Below are 22,553 nucleotides of genomic sequence, written 5' to 3' on the forward strand. Positions count from 1 at the left end.
TCTACCAGCCACTGTGACGTGAGTTTCATCCCAGCCAGGGAGCTAACCCACAAGGTGCAGCAGACCTCTTCTGTCTCACCAGCTGCTCCCCTCAGCAGTGTATTTCAGTAGCTCCTCCTGTTCTGCTCCCTATTTGTGTCTGGTGAATCCTCTTACCACCCCGTACCTCTGGCCTACATCCCAGTTCTTGCACACATGAATGGGAAAAAAAACAAAAACCTCTATTTTCTTTCAGCCTTCTCTGTATCAACTCAATGTCCAGTGGAAATCTTTATATAACATATGTGTACAGCACTAGTGAGTGAAACCAAATCAGCATAATGTGGAATCTCAATGGCAGTGAATACTGTTGCTATTGTTTTACCCCAAGCCATTCTTTTTCTGAAAAATGATTTGGTGAAATCTTATAACAAATATTTATTCAGCAAACTATTTTATAGAAATAGACCTTAAAATCCAACAATTTCTTATTAAAACATCAGAAAACAGAATCCCAATCTCTCCCCCATCAAAAGCCTGCTCCATAGCTTAAGTACCAAAAGCCCATGATTGTATTGCTAAAAGGGGGATAAAGGCATTTATTAAACTTCCACAGGAAGAGTGATTAATTCTGGCAGTGGTTAAGTACACATCAGCTTGTACCTAAAGAGTACTACAGAGTCTGAAAAATTAACTGAAAACCTAGGCTTAATATGTCTTTGCTCTTAACAAGGCTCAGATAATTACTATCTATTAATTATGCAATGGTACTAGTTATATAATCTGATATAACCAAAAAAGGTAGACAATCTTAATTTCAACACCAACAAAGATATGTCATTAGATATAAACAATAATATTTTAAAGATATTCTTTAGCTCCAAATTAAAACAAACATTCAGGACTGGAATCTTCAGAATTTGCTAGTATCTTGAAAATCCCATTCTTCTCTTTAATTGGTCTGGAGGCATTCATTTGATCTAAGAGAAAAATATCAAAAGAGGTACAGTATTTATTTTTTTAAAAGTAAAAGACCCTAATAAATCTTAAGATATCCAATGTTAGAAACATGAATCACTGTTTAAAATTTTAAAACCCCACCAAAATATGGGCCATTTTATCCTTAATTATTAAGTAATATAATAAGAACAGAAATGTACACTGATCTCATTACAATTAGAATTGGCATCCAGGGAACGCAATCTGAAACAAATTAGCTAGGTCAATCATGGTTAATTTAAAAGATGCAAAGCAAGACACCATAAAAATTCATATGTACTCCCATTGTCAATATGTGGTCTTTTACATTTTTTGTCAATGTGAATTAAACCTTTAATTTGCATTACTCTGATTTCTAGGGAGGTTGGATCATCTTTGTATATTCACTGGCCTTTTTTTTTTTAAACAGAAAACATTAATAAAATAAACAGTAAGTTTATCTTATTTAATAAGCTAATCCAATGCCTTGATTAATCTGACTTTGTCTTAATACCTAGTATGGACTATTTTGTTGCTCTTCAAAATTACCCTGGCCCTTAGCCCTTTAATCAGACATATATGTTTTTAACTTAAATTATAACCTTAATTTAAACAAAACTAGTTTATTTTTTTATTCATGCATACAAGAACCGGGATACAGGCTAGATGTGCAGGAAGGTAAGAGGATTCACCAGCGACAGAGCGAGGAACAGAACAGGCAGACTGAAATACACTGCTGAAGAAAGCAGCGGGAGAAATACGAGAGGTCTGCCACACCATGTGGGCATCTCCCTGGCCGGTCAGGATCGAACCCAGGCTACAGAGGCTGCAGACAGCTTCACAGCACCAGGCTCAACCACCTGCGCCACCAGGGAGGCCCCAAAACCGGTTTTTTATAGTTTTTTAGAAAGTCATATTGGAATTTTAATTAAAAGATTAATGGGAAGAATATTAATTTGGGGAATACCAACTTATTTTTGTATTAAATATCCATATCCATGAATAGTTAAATAATTTTCAGTCTTTCTGGTAATGTCCTTCAATGCTGCATAATTTTCTCCATAAAAAGCATTAGTTAGTGTCGTAGTATCATTGCTAAACTTAAAAACCCAAGCCCCCATTCTCACCATGTCATCTAGCTAACAGCCCTGGTTAAATGTGCTACAATATAAAACACTGCTCTCACTCTTTCAAAAAATGACTAAAACGATCCCTTATGATTTCTCATTTAAAAACAAACAGACCAGGGCCTCCCCCGGTGGTGCAGCAGTTGAGCACTGGGTTGCGAAGCTGCCTGCAGCCTCTGCAGCACCGGTTCGATTCCCGGCCACCGGCGAGGGTCCCACATGGCACGCAGACCTCTCCTGCCGCCCGCTGCTCCCCTCAGCAGTGTACTTCGGTCCTTCTGCCTGTTCTGCTCCCTGCTCTGGCTCTGGGGAATTCTCTCACCCTCCCGTGCTTCTGACTGTACCCAGTGCTTGTACCAAACAAACAAACAGACCAGGGCCTCCCTGGTAGCCGAGAGGTTAAGACGCAACCTATGAAGCTATTCGCAGCCACTGCAGCAGAAGTTCAATCCCCGGCTGGCAAGAGATCTACCCACACGGCACAGCAGACCTCTCCTGGCTTGCCTGCTGCTTCCCTCAGCAGTGTATTTCAGTCAGTCCACCTGTTCTGTTCCCCACTGTCTCTGGTGAATCCTCTGACCCCCTGCACCTCTGGCCTATACCCTAGATCTTCTATACACACAAAAACAGTAAAAGTAGAAGAGACACTTACCAATGAGATCACTTCGATCTAACAACAACTCTAGATCTTTATCACTGATGACCTTCTCTCTTGATCCTTTTACTTCCCTACAGACGACAAAACATTCAAGTCTATCAGATAAATCAAAACTATGAATATTATTTTTTCAAAACTAAAATAAGAAATCTTACCTCTCATAATCTCTAGATTTCAATAATTCCATTAACTCCTTAGGATCTAAGAAAGTCTTAGATTGATTTAATCCAGACTGACCACCTTTGAAATGATCTAAAAAAAAAATTTCAAGAAACTCAATATTCAAAATTGCTTTTTAAGCCAAAATAGGATGCACTACAAACTAATCAAACTAATTTTCATTAAAAAGGTCAAACAAAAAAACCAACCACTATAAAGTTTATTCTTATACTTTCCTAGTGGCATGTGCCCACAAATGGATTGACAAGAGCAGCTTATAAGAATTAAAACCTGCAAACTCCAATGTTAATCAACAGAATGATCAACACAGTATTCAGCAATTACTTAGACAAAAACTTTACAAAACATAATGTCAATATTACGTTGAACAAAAATAACCAGACCAAAAAAATACATAAATACAAATTAATTCACCTATGAAATTAAAGGAAAAATGAAGTTATATGACAGATATCTTAAGTGACTGTACTCTAGTGAGGGAGAAGGGGGCATGGGTAATGACTGAAAAGGCTGTATGAGGAAACTTTCTTGAAAGAGGGAAAAGTTTATTACCTTGTAGATTACACATGAGCACATGTTTCTCAAAACTCATTAACCTATACACTTATGATTGGGCATTTTGCCATATGTCCATTGTATGTACTCAAAAACCTGCCAACACTTTAAAAATTCCCTTCTCATTGTTCTCGGAAAATCTCTCAAAATACTGCAAATAGAATTTGTTAAAACTATATAAATCTAGCTAATTAAGCTAATGCAATAAACAATTTTATTTATTGCATTATTCAAATTCCTACAGGAGCTCAAGAAAAAAATTAAACAAAATCTTACTAGTTTTCCTCTCTCCAATGCAAATTCCAGCTATAATCTGAAGGTTCCATCAAGTCAAATAAATGATGTCTAAAACACAACCCATATTGCCTTCAAAATCAGATACCCAGGAGAGAGTACTTTCAAGTAGAAAAGTAGCATAAAATAGTGACTTTCAGCATTCTAATGCTTCCAATTTCTCTAGGCTTTATATCTTTTTTAAAAAAGATTTATTTATTTATACAAGAATATTTATTTATTTATTTATTTATGCAAGCCAGATACATGGGAGGGTGAGGGGATTCACCAGAGCCAGAGAGGGGAACAGAACAGGCAGACCAGCAAAATACACTGCTGAGGGGAGCAGCAGTGAGGGGAGCAACAGGTGAGACAGAAGAGGTCTGCTGCGCCATGTGGGACCCTCGCCCACCGGCCGGATTTAATAGGCGCTGCAGAGGCTGGGGACAGCTTCACAGCACTGCGCTCAACCACCTGCGCCACCAGGGAAGGTCCTAGGCTTTATGTCTGCCATGGGTGAGGCAGACACCAAATTTGACACAACTGCTTACTAAAACTTTTGTAGATTGAAAAAAATTATTTGTAAAGGAGCAATGTGATCAGAACTAAAGAGCATTTTGGCATCAAATAGTTTTTGAAAAACTGGGTTCAACAAACTAGACTATTTTTTAGTACTCAGTATCTTTAAAACAATCTAATATTTAATATATTGAAGTTACAAGAAAAGATTTGAATTTTTTCTTCAGCTTTTTTGGCAGGCAAATCTATCAAGTATAGGTTTAAGTCAGTGAAACACCCATTAGAGTGTAGACTGGCACTTCAAAATTGCCCTGAGCCTCTAAGTTCCTCGGTTCCTCATGTAGACATATGCTAATGTTTTTTCTACATTTATAGTCACTAACTTAATATTGCCTTTATAACTCCAAATATCCCACACTATCTACTCAAATCCTGCACTGATCAAAGTGCACTAATTTCTTTCTTTTTTTTTTTTTTAAAAAGATTTATTTTATTTATTTATATAAGCACTGGGTACAGTCAGAAGCTCCGGAGGGTGAGAGAATTCACCAGAGCCAGAGCGGGGAGCAGAGCAGGCAGAAGGACCGAAGTACACTGCTGAGGGGAGCAGCGGGCAGCAGGAGAGGTCTGCGCGCCATGTGGGACCCTCCACTGGTGGCCAGGGAGCAGCCGGCGATAGAACCGGCGCTGCAGAGGCTGTGGGCAGCTTCGCAACCCAGCGCTCAACCGCTGCGCCACCAGGGAGGCCCTGCACTAATTTCTTTTATAAAGAAAATGGTAACAAAAATTCCAACACACAACAGAAGCAAAAAAGTACTGGTATTTACTTTTGTGGATGATCAACTTTTCCAGTTTCCTTTTAGCAGCTGCTCTTTCCACAATTTTCTGATCAATAGTATTTGCTGTAACAAGACGATATACAACAACTGGCTTTGTCTGACCAATTCTATGACATCTGTCTTGGGCCTGAAGATCAGACTGGGGATTCTTAAAGTTGAAAAGAAAAACATTGAACAGGTTAAGGTTATAATTACTTAAACTAATACTATGGGGTAAATTCAAGTACATGAACCAATCAGAAACTTTTAATTGTTTTAATTTGACTTCTGGAGAGGCTTCATTGATAACATATCCAAGTCTTTTGAATGCAGAATACCTGACAAGTTATTCTTATCTAACAATGATATCTTTAAAAAAAAAAAACTCTCCTCTGGGTATTTTGAAGATTTATTTATTTATTTATACAAGCACTGGGTACAGTCAGAAGTGCAGGAGGGTGAGAGAATTCACCAGAGCCAGAGGGGAGAGCAGAACAGGCAGACTGACGAAGCATACTGCTGAGGGGAGCAGCAGGCAGCAGGAGAGGTCTGCAAGTCATGTGGGACCCTCCCCTGGAGACCAGGGATTGAACAGGCGCTGCAGAGGCTGCCGGCAGCTTTGCAACCCAGCACTCAACCGCTGCGCCACCGGGGAGGCCCTAACAATGATATCTTTCACAATGAATGAGATCACAATGTGCACATAGAAGGAAATGCTAAATATCGAGAATGAAAATATAATCAGCATATTGCTAGATGTAAACTTACCCAATCACTATCATAAATGATAACTGTATCTGCTGCAGTCAAATTAATGCCCAGGCCACCAGCTCGTGTACTCACTAAGAACATGAACACATCTGGATCTGTGTTGAAGTTGTGCATCTGAAAGCAAAATGGATACAAACACAGGAATTAAATAATCAATAAAACGAAGGAAGAAATGATTTTTAATTACATGATTAACGGCTTATTCAAGTTGGCCAAACTGGTTAACTGAGATCTATAAAATTACACCAACTAATAAAACATGCTCATGTCAATTCCATTTATTTTCCAAATACCTATTGTATGAATCACATCTTAAACTGCTTAAAAAGACCCAATCAGGGGCCTCCCTGATGGAGCAAGGGGTTAAGGCGCAACCTATGAAGCTATCCACAGACACTGCAACACGAGTTTGATCCCCAGCCAGGGAGGTGACCCACATTGCACAGCAGACCTCTACTGACTCGCCTGCTGCTCCCCTCAGCAGTGTATTTCAGTCAATCTATTCTGTTCCCTACTCTGTTTCTGGTGAATCCTCTCTGTTCTGTTCCCTACTCTGTTTCTGGTGAATACTCTCACCCACCACACCTCTGGCCTATACCCCAGTTCTTGTATGCATAAATAAATAAATCTTTAAAAAAAAAAGGGGGGGGACCCCAATCATTACAAGGTAAGTTAAAGGGACAAAATATAATATTCAGAAAAAATAATTGAGGCTATCGTTCTTCAAAAAGAGTGGCTGACTTGGGGAAAAAAAAAAGAGTGGCTGACTGGGAGTTAGGGTGGGGAGGGAAGATGGGCTGACAGGGAGAGGGTATGAGGAACTTTCTGAGTTGACAACTCAACAGAAGGTTAAGTTCACACATACATATGTGTTCATGACAACTCAGGGAAAAAACCCTTTATTTTATTCATTCCAGGATTTTACTTCCAAAAGACAACATGCTTAAGAAATTAGAGACGTGTCATCTGTAGTTTATTCTGAAAAGCAATCAAAAAGGTGGAATGTTGAATGGGAACTAAAATTGAAGTTACCTTATAGATATGTGATTAAAAAAGGAACTATAAAGGAGCGGGACTCCGGCTTGGAAGCGCTGACCTTCGTGTCGCCCGCGACAAAAGCAATTTAAAAATGAGTGACATTGAGAAGGGCAAGAAGATTTTTGTTCAAAAGTGTGCCCAGTGCCATACTGTGGAAAAGGGAGGCAAGCACAGAACTGGGCCAAATCTCCATGGTCTCTTTGGGCGAAAGACAGGTCAGGCCCCTGGATTTTCTTACACAGATGCCAACAAGAACAAAGGCATCACCTGAAAAGAGGACACACTGATGGAGTATTTGGAGAATCCCAAGAAGTACATCCCTGGAACAAAAATGATCTTCGCTGGCATTAAGAAGAAGTCAGAAAGGGCAGAGTTGATAGCTTATCTCAAGAAAGCTACTAATGAGTAATAGTTGGCACTGCCTTATTTATTATAAAGGAAAAATGTCTCATGACTTTTTTGTGTGTACCATATTTAAATTGAGCTCATACACCAGAATTCAGATCATGAATGGCTGATAGAATTTTTTTTGTTTGACAGTCCTGATTTAAATAAGATTGACTTGTGGTTAAATGAAAAAAAAAAAAAAAAAAAAGGAACTATAAAATTGTAAATCAAATTCTACATGATTTACAGGTGGTTATTATAAAATTCTATCAAGTGCTGTATATTTGAAATTCTATTGATAAAATATTGGGGTGTAGAGAAAAGCCAAAAATTTAGGAGAAAACATTTTATCACTTCAATATTCTCACAATGGTAATTAAGTGGGGTAATATTCTGTAAGGCTGTGCCAGAATATATAATTTTAGAAACATTAAGAATTATTAATACTAAATCAAAATGACTGTTGACAGCATTGCAGGTTTGGCCTTTCATACTTTTTTATAAATTTGTAGGTCTATTTTGAACATTACCTCAGAAAAAAAAGAAGCTATAGATAAGAATTCAGTATGTATAAGCAGTCTTACATTTTTCTCTCTTGCTGAATAACTCATTGATCCATCAAGTCTGCTAAAGTTGAAATTTCTAAAGTGGCAGTAATCCATCAAAATATCCAACATTCTCGTCATTTGGGAAAAAAGGAGCACCTAAAATTCAAAAATAGCTTAGTACTACCTATTTTGATAAAACAAAGGATAATCACACAACCAAAAAGTCCAATAAAAGTTCTACCTTGTGACCTCTGTTTTTTAGTTCTGGAAGCATTCGATCCAAAATTAAGAACTTCCCAGAATTTGTCACTAATTCTTCATCGATCTTAAAAGTGGGCAATGGGGAAAAAAAACAAACCACATTAAAAAAAATCATAATAATCACTAATAACTTGTTTTTGAAAACCATGTGTACAATTTAATTTTAATGGCAAGTCCCAGTAAAACTTTCTAAAAATTTGAAATTGATTTTTTTAATAAAGAAACCAAGGGGCTTATTAAGTGTAAATATTTAAAATACTGAAATTTCCCTCCTTCTGATGAATATCAACCACCTTCTCAGACTATCTTTATTACTCAACAAAAAATTGTTAAAGCAATGGCTCTAAATGGGGACAATTCTGCCCTGTATCCCCCAGAGTATTTTTGGTAATACCTGGAGACATTTTAGGTTGCCACAATGAGGGGCAGATATTATTGTACTAGAATCTGGTGGGTAGAGGGCAGGGATATTACAAAACATCTCAAAGACTTATTGGCCTCAAAATGTCAGTATTACCAGGGGTGAGAAAACTTGCTCTCAAGTTTTATGAAACGAGGTGGTAGAATTGTCATTTTAATACGATGCTATTTTTCTATCAACTGCCCCAAAAGACACTTTTTTTCACTTAATCTGAAAGCCCACAACTCAGTATCAACTTTCTGGTTGTCATGTTGCTATCTGTTGCTTTCAGCAATGAACAGTCAGACTGATTTTCAGCAAGCTGAACATCAACTAAAAGGAATTTTGAAAAGCTGACAACTACCTCCAAAATAAAAACATTATTTTCAACAGTACTCTCAATTTAATATTCACATAAATATGTAAATAAAAATATTAGGATAACCTCTCCCCCCCCAATAAATATTGGTTAAATATACAATGACTTTCATTCTAACTCATAAAGTTCTCTGAATTTAAGGGTGAGAAGACAGTCTCACTTACTGGAAGAATTACAATCATCATACAACGAATAGGAAACTTATTTAAATAATAACAAATGATACTTTCCATAATCATAACAAAATTACAAAAACTGAAACATTACATTATTAAACGGTATTCACCTTAAATTCTTGTGTGACTGGATCTATTGGATACTCAATCAAATATGGATGATTACAGCATTTACGAAGTAGCATCATTATATTCTGCAGCTTCAGATTAACTTCAGATTCTACAGGGATATTCACTTGTATAACAGTTCTGCCATAAACACACATAATCCACAAATGTAAGAAACACAAAACATACCACAGTTTAAAACACACTTAAATTTATTTTTAAACACACCTTTCTCGTTCTACCTCTGGCTGTATTTGACTGATCAATTTTTCCAATTCATTAGGGAAATCATCGACTTGGCTATAATTTATTGATTTTCTAGTTCGCCGTTTTGGTCGTCCAGTGGGACTTAACTCAATTGTTTCTTTCTAAAAAAGAACAAATTAAAGAAATGTGTTAAAAGATATACCCTTAAGTTATACATATATACAAACTGAGGCATATTTTTAGGCATAAAATGTTTTGACTTAAAAAATTAATTTTTGCCTTCATCATCACCATAAATCAAGTATCCATAGACAACTGATGTTATGTCAACACTGATGACAATTATCAGAGAATGAGAATAAATGCTTTCACATAACTGAAAACTTAAGAACGGATAAAATAGCTTAGAGATGAAGTAAGGCTCCATAAATCAGCATTACAGAGGATATAATCTTTGGAATGGTATTAACACTACAATGTGTTCGTTACTTATACTTCTACTCTTAAGTTGCTAACAGCTAAAAACCAGATTATAATGAAAATAGGTGAACAGAATCTAATGGTTATAAAAATCAAAATATATAACCGAAAGCATTTTGAAAATCAATACATGTATGTAAGATAGGCAAAAACCTGAACATTTAAATGTTTCCTAATCTTCATTTACAAAATAATCACATTGCACTTCCATCTTTTGGGATATGGTGGGTGATTAACGAAAATATTTCCCTCAAATAAAGTGTTTCTGTTAAATTTGGGGGCTATCAGAAACGTAAAGGGACTATTTGGGGGGAGAGGGAACATCTAGTTGTTAAGTACATAATAGGGCATTTTCAAACTACTATGTGTTTATTCATATATATTTCCAAGTGCAACCAGGGGATAACATGATTAAGGTTAACTTGGGATAGGCATGAGAAATCCTAATCAGCATTCCACATGACTACAAAGCAATTAATGCATTAGCAAACACTTCAATTTTAGTAGACAATAGACTTACTAAGAGAGAATTTTTGGTACTGGCTGTATGATTTATAATCCAGTTCGAAGTTCACTCTCAAGTTAATGCTGAGAACAGGTGACAAGCAGTAAGACTAAAATCAAACATGAACTTTTCCCTATTAACTGTAATTTACAGTATATTTCAATGCCACTCTACCTCACTGGATCCAAACATGTTTGCGATTGTGCGATTCACAATGGCTGTATAAAACATCTCTTGTTTCTTCGAAAGTGGTGCATACACAACTACTTCTCGTTTGGGAGGAACTTCAAGAGCAACATCAGATTTCAATCGTCTCAGTAAGAAAGGTGTTAGAATCTAAAATTTAAATGAACACACATGAATATTAAAACATTCCTGTTTTGAGTGGATACTCTCCCCCATATCTCATACTTCATTTTTTCAAAATATGTGTTTTAATAATTTAGCTCAAAAGGGAATTTGTTTTCATGTATATAACACTTTAAACTAACATTTTAAAAATGAATACAAATGTGGGCCTCCCCGGTGGCGCAGCGGTTGAGCGCTGGGTTGCGAAGCTGCCCGCGGCCTCTGCAGCGCCGGTTCGATCCCCGGCTGCTCCCCGGCCACCGGAGGAGGGTCCCACATGGCGCGCAGACCTCTCCTGCCGCCCGCTGCTCCCCTCAGCAGTGTACTTCTGTCCTTCTGCCTGCTCTGCTCCCCGCTCTACCTCTGGTGAATTCTCTCATCCTCCCGCACTTCTGACTGTACCCAGTGCATGTGTAAACAAAACAAACAAATAAATAAATAAATAAAAACATGCCTCTATTTAAAAAAAAAATGCATACAAATGAAAGGAAAAACAAGATTCCTAAGCATTGTTATCTCTAACTAATGCTCTTAGGACTACCCTTTTCTCCAAATTAATTTATTTTTAACTGAGGTAACACTGGGGTACCCCTATCAGGTATTAGCACTTCAGTGCACCCACATTCTATCACCATAGACCATTGTGCTTCCCTCCCTTTGTGCTTCCCTCCCTTTTTTACCTTTCTCTCACCCACTCCCCTCCTTGTTGCTTTAGTTCTGTAGTCAGCTATAAAGGGTTAGTTTTTAAGCTTGTCTTTATCTGACTATTAATTTAGTTACTTTATATCCACGTTAGTGATATCCCACCCTTATACCTTTTTTTCTTAAATACTATCAAGTATTAAAAGGACAGAAACTACATTATCACTATCTGCGTGGGATATTAAGCACATAATCCTAAAAGGCAACATAAAGTACTAAATGATGCAAGTATTATTGACAAACTGACCAAAATACCAGTAAACATTAGGAGTGAAAACACATGAAAAGGGCAAAATTTCAAAAAGCATTTAAATGTTGCTAGAAGTCATGTGAACCCTGGGAGTGGAGGAAGGGCAGGCGAATTAAGTTAAATTGGGGTGAGGGAATCTTCATTTTTCAAAGTCTGAAAGGAGATGCAGGGGTTATCACAACTGCTAGGGTTCCCTTAATAGTGTTTGAGTCTACAATAAGCAGAATAAGAAGGAAAAAGTCAAAACCTGGTGCAGCATATGCAACACATTCTGTTCTCTTTCTTTAGCAATAATATCTTCAGCAGTTTCAGAAAGACTAGTGATATCAAACCAAGACTCAAAGCTAGAAAAGAAAAAAGATTACAAGTTAACATACCATAAGTCAATTATATTAACATGCTTTATATTTTTAATTTTATATTTCTGTACATAAGAATCATGAATATTATCTGATAGGCACATTATTTCTGATCTATAAATAGCATTACCAAAATTTTATAATAGTATGAATAAACAAAAAGAAATATTAAGATACAAATTATTTAAATAGATGCAGAAATGAAAACTCACTTCAAACCAAGGCCTTATGGTCTCTCTCTTTAAGTATAAACAACCACAACTAATGTTTTTAAAATTCAGTAGGGCCTCCCTGTTGGCAGAAGGGGTTAAAATCTCAGCACTGTGAAGCTAGTGGCAGCCACTGCAGCAAGAGTTCAATCCCCTGGCCAGGAAACTAACCCACATGGCATAACAGACCTCTCCTGTTTTACCTGAGAATCCCCTCAGCAGTTTATTTCAGCCAATCTGCCTGTTCTGCTCCCCAATCTGACTCTGGTGAATCCTTTCATTCCCCGCACCTCTGACCTGCACCCCAGCCCTTGTATGCATAAATAAATCTTTAAAAAAAATTCAATATACACATGCCTTGATAAATATCTATACCACATATTCTTCGTTCTTTCTAATGTATTCATTAAAAAAACTATTAAAATAAGCAATTAAGTATGTCTTACTAGGTAACACTGTAAGTGTCAGGAAATCCAACTGGGAGAAATACTAACATTGAAGTAGTTTCTAGGTGAGTTATTCCCAAATCTGGATTATATGAGGTACTACCTCAATGTTATCTCAGTAGGTCTGCATAAAACCATTAAATCTTGTCCTTTAATAGCTATTCTCCCACATGAACTTTTGTCCTTTACTGTTATCAAAATAAGTATAGGCCATTTTTTTGCCCTCCTAATTTAATATTTCTATCTTCTTAACTTTTCTTACCCATTCTACGAATACTAATTTTTTCACAATTATTTGTATGGTTTTGTTTTTTTAATATGTAAGCTAAGATTTAAAAGTCTCTAAATTAAAAAGCACTAGGTTGAAACTGATAGAGCTTTGTTTTACTTGTGGCTCTGATATTAAGAAGTTTGTTATTAAAAATAACTTTCCACCTGGGTTTTTTATTTTCTTTAATAAATCTAAATTTTTAAAAGATTTATTTATTTATTTATACAAGCACCGGGTACAGTCAGAAGCGCGGGAGGGTGAGAGAATTCACCAGAGCCAGAGCGGGGAGCAGAGCAGGCAGAAGGACCGAAGTACAATGCTGAGGGGAGCAGCGGGCGGCAGGAGAGGTCTGGATGCCATGCGGGACCCACCTCCAGTGACCGGGGAGCAGCCGGGGATCGAACCGGCACTGCAGAGGCTGCGGGCAGCTTCGCAACCCAGCGCTCAACCTCTGCGCCACTGGGGAGGCCCACAGCTGGGTTTTTTTTTCAAAGATTTATTTATGCATATAAGAACTGGGGTACAGGCCAGAGGTGTGGGGGGTGAGAGGATTCACCAGAGAAAGAGTGGGGAACAGAACAGGCAGATGTACTGAAATACACTGCTAAGGTGAGTAGTGGGCAAGTCAGGAGGGGTCTGCTGCGCCATGTGGGTAGCTCCCTGGCCGGGGATCAAATTCGTGCTTTAGTGGCTGCGAATAGCTTCACAGGCTGCATCTTAACTCCTTGTGCCACCATCCACCTGGGTTTTCTTATAGGTCAGATAGAGCTTATATTCTGCCTATCCAACTTGCTTGTTTTAAGACAAAATGAGAAAAATCCACTTTTTTTTTTTGGTGGGACCCTCGCCGGCGGCCGTGGAACGAACCAGCGCTGCAGAGGCTGCGGGCATCCTCGCAGCACAGCGCTCAACCGCTGCACCACCAGAGGAGGCCCGAAAAATCCACTTTTTAACAGTTATTTAAGACAGCCTTCAAGAGCTTTTATTTAGTCGATGTGAACAAAAACTTATGATTTTTCACTTACTTACTCTTACATAATTTGGGTTAAGCAGAAAATATATACTTCAAGAACTTGCCAAAAAAAAAAAAAAATCATTTTAATCAAGGCTAACCGGAAGAAAGGAATCAATTACAATTAATGAACAGATTCTGAAAAGGTTGGAAAATACAGAAAATTGTTTTAAGTAACAGTTTACCTACCTTTTCAAGTCATCAAATACATCTGGCAATAAGAAGTTTAGCAGAGACCAAAGTTCTGATAAGTTGTTTTGCAAGGGAGTACCAGTCAGAAGAAGTTTGTTATCTGCATTGAACCGTTTTAATTCCCTGATTAGACGGCACTTCATGTTCTTAATCCTGTGTCCTTCATCTACTATTAAGTATTTCCAGTAGCAATGCTAGGAAATGAGAGAAAATTTTTTTACTAATTTCACAATTTTCCCTAAAGTTATAAAATAAACTCCTCTTTATTAGGGTCTGATGTCCAATTTTACCAAAGGGCCTATCTGTATAAAGATGTTTTCTTTTGATCTATAAATGGGATAAGGTTATTCTTAAAACTGATATATTACTTGTTATTGGAATAGATCTCATGAGGCCAGAATAATTAAAGTTCACCTACTACATATTTTAAGATTTCTCTAGTCCTTTGCCTTGTCATTTTGGTGTCAGTATTATACTTCAAGATTCCTGTGAGTTCAACGTTACTTGTTCCACATGCTCTGAAACATTAAATAGTATTAGAATTTTCATTCTTGAGTTCTACATTTAAGATCAACACTATTTCCTGGTGTTCTCAATTTTTTACAACACTTGGTTTGTTTAGGTTTTCCTTTTCTTCTGGAGAGAATTTCATTGGTATCTTCATAACCATTTATGCTCATAATGTTAACCTCACCTTTAACACCTTTCTTCTTTTATGCTGACCAAACTTAAGAGTTCCTCTATTTTATTGTATAAAAATTTAGAAATATGTACTATTTCTGGAATATAAATCCCTAAATGACAAGTGTAGGTAAAATTAGGTAGCAGGATTTGGCAAATTGGTAACAGTATGAAATATGGCAACTTTAATCATATTTTATACATTCATAGCAGAATGAAAGATGAACTTCTTTAATACAACATTTTTAGCGAAAGCAAGTTGGAAAGAAACTCTTTCTGATAACATGGCAAAGCAAATCATCTGAATTATTGCAGAAGACATTGACCTAAAAACGCCAAATACAAGCAAAAGAGAAGTCAATGAAACACAGATAACAAGAACACTAAGCAAATAGTTTCAGAAACTTTGACTGCTACTCAGAAGGTGATCCCTGACCAACTCTCCCTACTCCCACCCATCCCTAAGTGGGATCCTTTACGTAAATTCATTCAAAGAAAAAAGTATAATATACCAGCCGTAATTCTCAGGTATCATAATTGCTTTTTTTTTTTAGTACTTTTATATGCTTTTTCCTAAAAACACCATGTATTACTTTTACTGTAAAGAAACAGTTTTGATACTTCTTAATGTAATTCATTTTTGCTAAACTCCTGAGTTAACATAATTGACAATCATTCCAGTATTTCATCAGCACACAAGTACGATTTGATATACTGTTCAAAACATCACAAAACTAGTTGATAAGATATAAGCCAAGGTCAACCTTTCGATTATATTTGATAACAGTAGCTACAACATTTAAAAAAAAGACAGAAATATTACATGGTACATCCATTAAGAGTGTCTTAAAAATAATGTGCTGCCTTATTTTACTGTTATTTGATTAAAATTAAATGGGTAAGTCCTACATACTTAAACTACAGGTACAGATATATTTAGTTAAGGTCTATGGGTATTTGACTGTAACACAGCTAAGTATATTAGTTCTACAGGTTAAAATGCCACAGGTTTTAATTTTGTTACAGATTATAACCTTGATCTAAAACCGTCTGTTAAGGGCCTCCCCGGTGGCACAGCGGTTGAGCGCTGGGTTGCGAAGCTCCCCACAGCCTCTGCAGCACTGGTTCGATCCCTGACTGCTCCCCGGCCACCGGAGGAGGGTCCCCCATGGCCCGCAGACCTCTCCTGTCGCCCGCTGCTCCCCTCAGCAGTGTACTTCGGTCCTTCTGCCTGCTCTGCTCCCAGCTCTGGCTCTGGTGAATTCTCTCACCCTCCCACACTTCTGACTGTACTTGTATAAATAAATAAATGCTTGTATAAATAAATAAATCTTAAAAAAAAAGTCTAGGAAGAGACTTTAAAAAAAAAATAAAAATAAAAAAATAAAACCTTCTGTTAATATAAAATTCTTTTCTAAATGAAAGTGCACAATACAATCTATTCTATTAGGAAAAAAGCTATATGTTACTATTGGATGGTGAGAAAATGTCATGAATTAGGAAAATTATGGTTTATGGAAATTAAAAGAAGAATCCAATCAAAACCAATGATACCTGTAATGCATTTCGGTCTCTCATGGCTATTTCAAATGAAGTGATTACCACAGGATGAATCTGCAGTGTTCCCTTCTGTTCATGAATATTTTTCACCAATTTTCGACGCTCCTGCTGGGTCCCATGATATAACATAGTAGGAATCTAAAAGATTTTATTCTGATTTGTAATAAACTTTAGAACAAAAGGTAAACAACTTGGAAAATAAAAATCATTATTGAGAGAATAAAGAATTTAACTTAATCTTATTCCTATTTTTCCATAAAAAATGAGTCAATCAATTCTAATAATTTACAGCATTACCAAGGAGAATAAAAAAAGACACATAAACAAATCAAGTCTAAGGTGTGGCAGATAGCAAATTAAGTCAAAGATATGACTTAATATCTTTACAAAAGGAAAACAGGGTAATATGAATGAACAGAATTTTAAAAAATTCTACCTACATTTGCTCAAGTGAATCAAAGTATTCAGTGCACTGAAAATCATCCAAGGATATTTCTGACAAGATATCAGAAATTACTAATGCTTAGTCGTCTATAAGCTAGATATACTCAGTGATGATTAATTCAAGTATGTGCTTACATAGAAAACAATATAATTGGAGTTAAGAATTCTACAATTCAGACAACAAAGCAGAATAAATCATTTACAATTATCATATTTAACAAAAGGAAAGAAACATTTCTTACTTCTGGTGTAAATCTTTGGAATTCAGCCATCCAGTTAGGAAGCGTAGACAAAGGGCCACAGACAAGAAAAGGTCCAGGCACTCCTCTCTGAATCATCAATGCAATTGTGGCAATGCACTGAACTGTTTTTCCCAATCCCATTTCATCTGCCAAAATGCCATTAATTCCATTTTCCCAGAGCATCTGGATAAAACAATACATACTGTATTTAAGTTCAATTATAAAAAAATATCAAAGTAGGACCTCCCTGGTAACATAGGGGTTAAGCCTCAGCGCCATCAAGCTTTCACCAGCCACTGCAGCATGAGTTTGATCCCCGGCCAGGGAGCTGACCCACATGGTGCAGTAGACCTCTCCTGTCTTGCAGCTTCTGCAGTGCTGGTTCAATCCCCACCGGCAGTGAAGCAGCCCATATGGCGTGGCAAACCTTTCCTATCTCACCCGCTGCTCCCCTCAACAGTGTACTTCAGTAAATCTGCCTGTTCTGCTCCCCACTCTGTCTCTGGAGAATCTTCTTAACCTCCCCCGCCACTGCACTTCTGGCCTCACCCCAGTTCTTACATGCATAACTAAATAAAAAGAAATCTTTAGGGCCTCCATGGTGGCGCAAGGGGTTAAGTACCACACTATGAGGCAATCTGCAGCATGAGTTGATCCCCAGCTGGCCAGGGAGCAACCCACATGGCAAGGCAGACCTCTCCTGTCTCACCAGCTGTTCCCCTCAGCAGTGTATTTCAGTCTGTCTGCCTGTTGTGTTCCCTACTCTGTCTCTGGTGAATCCTCTCACCAACCCCTCCCAGCACATCTCTAGCCTGTACTCCAGTTTTTGTATGCATAAATAAATAAATCTTAAAAAAAAAAAAATCTTTAAAAAAATTATCAAATTAGCTTATTTCTTCTTTTTATCCTAAAGTAATAATTATGACGAGACTAATTAATATTGTAAGATATAATCACATGTATGGGTCATAGAATCACCAGTCATAGAAGTACTACAGCCTTTATACCATAATTTTAGTTCTAAATATCTATTTAGAATAAATTGGAAAATAAGCACGTCCACAATTCTTTTTAACCTAACAAACATGAACGAAAAAAACTCAAGCTGTGCTACATAACACTGTATCATTATGTATATATAAATGAAATAGTATCTTATGCTAAAAATGAAAATTCATTACCCTAAGCCATTCCATGCCTTCCACTTGGTACCATCGCATCACTCCTCCTGTGAAGTATTTTGGTTGCTGAAAGGGTACTGGCTGTCCATTACATTTCCGAACCGGGTCAAAAAAGAATTTCGTATTCTGCCTCACAGTTTGAGACAATCTATTTTTAATTATACTATTTGAATCTTTGTTTTTCTGAAGATCTTCCACACAGAGATTAGAAGAGGAGCTATCATCCTGTGAAGACGTAAGTTTTTTATTAGAAGTTTGACACATGATGTGGACCTCTACCAGAAAATGTTACTAATCAAATATATACAGTCCTATAGACATTAGGTATAATGAAATAAAAATGTTCAATAAATCCTAATAAAGTTAACACAATTTCCCCCACACTTGCAAAGCCAATGAAAAAAAAATTACTAAAATATCCCATATAGATTACAGTAACATTTTTAAATGACCTTAAAAAATACCTCTCCTTTCCAAATGTCTACATGTGCTACCCAAGAATTTGTAAAACTATTTTAAAAATAATTATTATAAACTTAGTATATTATCTTAATAATTCCCTTTACTCACAGCTAAGAAAATCAATGTTATAAAAAGAAAAATAAAACTCTGAAAGAATACAAAAATGTTTACTTCCACATAAGTAATTATATTTACAGCAGAGAGCAGGTCAAAGTAAATAAGGTTTAAAAACACTACATCAGGGCCTCCCTTGTGGCGCAGGTGGTTGAGCGCAGTGCTGTAAAGCTGTCCGCAGCCTCTGCAGTGCTGGTTCAATCCCTGCCGGCAGTGGAGCAGCCCACATGGCACAGCAGACCTTTCCTATCTCACCCGCTGCTCCCCTCAGCAGTGTATTTCGTCAGTCTGCCTGTTTCCCTGCTCTGCCTCTGGTGAGTCCTCTCACCCTGCTGCACATCTGGCCTATACCCCAGTTCTTGTATAAATAAAATAAATCTAAAAAAATAAAAATGAAAACACTACATCACAGAGTGAGAGTGTCAAGTAATCTGTGACAAACTACCAACTTGTGGTCAATGATAGGTATTACTTAGTGAGCAACCCACCATTCCATTTTAAGGATTTGAGCTTTGATTAAGTCAATTCAAAGAGAGAAGTCTTATAAATAATGCTAGCACAACTAGATACACAAATGGGAAAATATAAAACCTTGAATTTCATCACTCCATCCACAAAGATAACTGGTGATGAAATCATACACCTAAATATCAAACCTGGACCACAGGACTTCTAGAAAACAGAGTATCTTGATATTTTGTGATAGGTTGTAGAAGCACTGACCACACCAAAGCAAAAAATTAATTAAGCTGTTACAAAATTTCAAACTTATGTGTATTAGAAGACATAATAAGGAAAATGAGTAGGAAGTCACAAACTAAAAGTATAGTACACATATTATTTAACAAGGAACTTGTGTCTCAATTATTAAAGAATAAATAACCTATTAAATGTCCAGAAGATATGAACAAGTTTACACAAAATGAAAGTCATTAAGGACATGAAAATCATTTGCAATTAAGAAAATACAAAATAAGGGCCTCCCCGGTGGCGCAGCGGTTGAGCGCTGGGTTGCGAAGCTGCCCGCAGCCTGTGCAGCACCAGTTCGGTCCCCGGCTGCTCCCCGGCCACCGGAGGAGGGTCCCACATGGCGCGCAGACCTCTCCTGCCGCCCGTTGCTCCCCTCAGCAGTGTGCTTCGGTCCTTCTGCCTGTTCTGTTCCCCGCTCGGGCTCTGGTGAATTCTCTCACCCTCCCGCGCTTCTGACTGTACCCAGTGCTTGTATAAATAAATTAAATAAATAAAAAATACATAAATCTTAAAAAAAAAAATACAAAATAAATCCACACAAAGATATCAATTCAATTCAGTGGAATGGCTAAAATTAAAAAGACTGACAACATAAAATGCTGACAACACACTCAGCTGAAACTTCCTATATGTTGTATAGAAAAATGGTATTTAGTTTGAAAAAAGATCTGAAACATACTTTACTATATAGCCCAGCAATTCCTTTCCAAGCTATATACCCAAAAAATTAGAAAACTTGTCCATACAAATTGTCACAGCAGCCTTCAACATAAGTCATAAAATGGAAATAATCCAAATGACCACCATGAAACTTAACAATTTATAGGACTACCAGTGATAATAAAAGATCAGAAAATTAAGGAAAAAAAAAAATCTTGCATTTCATTTGTATGAAAACTAAGTGTAAACAGAAGTTTAAAAATTGGGCAGAATTATTTTGGGAAAGAAATAAAAAAGTGGTCGCCCTATAGGGGAGGAAAAGGATACAAGGGATTTGTCTACCGTAACCGAAATGTTCTATACCTTGACTTGGATTGTGGTTATATATGTGTGTACACACACACATACACACATTTGCCAAAACTCATCAAAATGAACATGCAAAAAAGAAAATATGCAATAAAGAAAATATGCAATAAAGCATCTAAAGTTGATATTGTAAGAAGTACGTTAGGGCAAGAAGTGAATAGTTTTTTTTTTTTTTTAAATCCTAAGAAATAGGAGCCTCCCTTGTGGCACAAGGGGTTAATTCTCAGCATTATGAAACTATCTGCAGCCACTGAAGCACAAGTTCGATCCCCGGCCAACGAGCTAATCCACAGGCATAGCAGACCTCTCCTGCTGCTCCCCTCAGCAGTGTATATGGGTAGATCTGCTCCCACCTCTGTCTCTGGTGAAACCTCTCATCCCCCACACCTCTGGCCTACATTCCAGCTCTTGTATGCATAAAGAAATAAATCTTTAAAAAAAAAAAAAAAGAAATAGGATGTATCATGAGACAAAAATGTACACTGGTGATTGTAAGAGTAGGGACCAATGATCAGGGAAGAAAATGACTTCTAAATTTAATTATAATTCTCTTACCTCATTCTCCTTTTTATTTTTCTTAGCCACAGACAAAATTTCCTAAAAAAATTGAGAAAACAAAAATAGTGATATATAAGGCTCATTCACTTACTCAATAAACACTTGTTCTGTTTTGATTTTATGCCAGAAATAGGGACAAAGTTGTCAAAGCAATTAAAATACAGAGACTTCAAACAAAATTAAACTGTACTCTCTTGTAAAAGTTTGAATTAGGGCCTCCCCGTGGCGCAGCGGTTGAGCGCTGGGTTGCGAAGCTGCCCGCAGCCTCTGCAGCGCAGGTTCGATCCCCCGCTGCTCCCCGGCCACCGGAGGAGGGTCCCACATGGCGCGCAGACCTCTCCTGCAGACCTCTCCTGCCGCCCGCTGCTCCCTTCAGCAGTGTACTTCGGTCCTTCTGCCTGCTCTGCTCCCCGCTCTGGCTCTGGTGAATTCTCTCACCCTCCCGCGCTTCTGACTATACCCAGTGCTTGTATAAATAAATAAATAAATCTTTAAAAAAAAAATTATTAAAAAACTTTAAAAAATAAGTTTGAATTAGCTGGCAATATTTAAAGATGTTTACTTTTGAATTTTACAACTTTTTAAATCTAAGTTTAGTTGAATAGACTAACTTCAAATTAACAAATAGCAACAATCCTCTAGTACAGGGGTGGGAAGACGACAACTTGCAGACCAACTCTAGCCAGCAATCTGTTTTTACAAATAAAATCTAATTAAAACAAAGTTAAGCTCATTTGCTTAAACTTTGTCTATAACTGCTTTCCAGTTATAATGACAAGATTTATTATGAACAATTACCCACAAAACTACTCAAAGAACATTTACTATTTGGTAATTTATGTTGTTTCCCAAATCTTTATCTAGATTCAAGTTTTGACAACTCCCTTTATTCAAGAACTGACTCTCAAATGTTTCATAGTTCCAACTCCACTCCACTATGCCTCAGTGGACAGATATCTGAGTTTACAGTCTTGAGCAAGAAGCAATGACAAATTAAAAGTACAAAATAAAAATGTTTGTTTCAAAGTGCCTAGTAAATGCTAAGTATGAAAACAAAGCAATACCTGAGACACCTAATGACTTAAGTATTATTTGACATCAAATAATCTGGAAAAATTGTCACCAGGGCATAATCATTAAAGACAGAGTTAGGATAGATTTTAAACTGAGAATAGCATGTACAGAAGACAAAGAGGATGAAATAGTATGATACATTAGAGAAATTTTAAGGCACTGCAAATTAAAGATGCAACAGAGACTAATAGGGCACATTAAGTAATTTATATACATATATGTATGTGTACATCATGTATATATATAGAATTAAGTATGAATAATTCTTATTCTAAGGTCGAAGAGATTATGTATCAGGAACTGACATCTCAAAATGATCAGA

General features: G+C 36.9%; 1 protein-coding gene and 1 pseudogene across 3 annotated transcripts in view; one reads left to right on the top strand and one right to left on the bottom strand.

The window, feature by feature from the left end:
- Positions 1-402: 402 nt before the first annotated feature.
- HELLS (helicase, lymphoid specific) overlaps positions 403-22,553 on the bottom strand; it is a 32,350-nt gene continuing 10,199 nt past the window's right edge. For 2 of the 3 annotated variants that reach the window (XM_037497502.2, XM_037497501.2), the window contains exons 7-22: positions 21,155-21,196; positions 18,245-18,469; positions 17,064-17,246; positions 16,372-16,515; positions 14,134-14,330; positions 11,895-11,991; positions 10,522-10,683; positions 9,384-9,523; positions 9,158-9,296; positions 8,073-8,156; positions 7,868-7,987; positions 5,856-5,972; positions 5,097-5,256; positions 2,898-2,994; positions 2,737-2,813; positions 403-959 (exon numbers count right to left, since the gene is read on the bottom strand). In XM_037497502.2, coding sequence (XP_037353399.1) covers positions 865-959; positions 2,737-2,813; positions 2,898-2,994; positions 5,097-5,256; positions 5,856-5,972; positions 7,868-7,987; positions 8,073-8,156; positions 9,158-9,296; positions 9,384-9,523; positions 10,522-10,683; positions 11,895-11,991; positions 14,134-14,330; positions 16,372-16,515; positions 17,064-17,246; positions 18,245-18,469; positions 21,155-21,196 — 2,079 coding nt within the window. In that variant the 3' untranslated portion in view covers positions 403-864. Of the gene's footprint in view, positions 960-2,736; positions 2,814-2,897; positions 2,995-5,096; positions 5,257-5,855; positions 5,973-7,867; positions 7,988-8,072; positions 8,157-9,157; positions 9,297-9,383; positions 9,524-10,521; positions 10,684-11,894; positions 11,992-14,133; positions 14,331-14,554; positions 14,655-16,371; positions 16,516-17,063; positions 17,247-18,244; positions 18,470-21,154; positions 21,197-22,553 lie in introns of those variants that run through there. The other variant, XM_054690208.1, reaches the window with a different exon arrangement.
- Positions 6,928-7,343, top strand: LOC119234520 (cytochrome c-like; annotated as a pseudogene).

This window comes from Talpa occidentalis, unplaced genomic scaffold (assembly GCF_014898055.3).
Source record: "Talpa occidentalis isolate TD23 unplaced genomic scaffold, MPIMG_talOcc4v2.1 talOcc4.8, whole genome shotgun sequence".
Taxonomy (NCBI): Eukaryota; Metazoa; Chordata; class Mammalia; order Eulipotyphla; family Talpidae; genus Talpa; species Talpa occidentalis.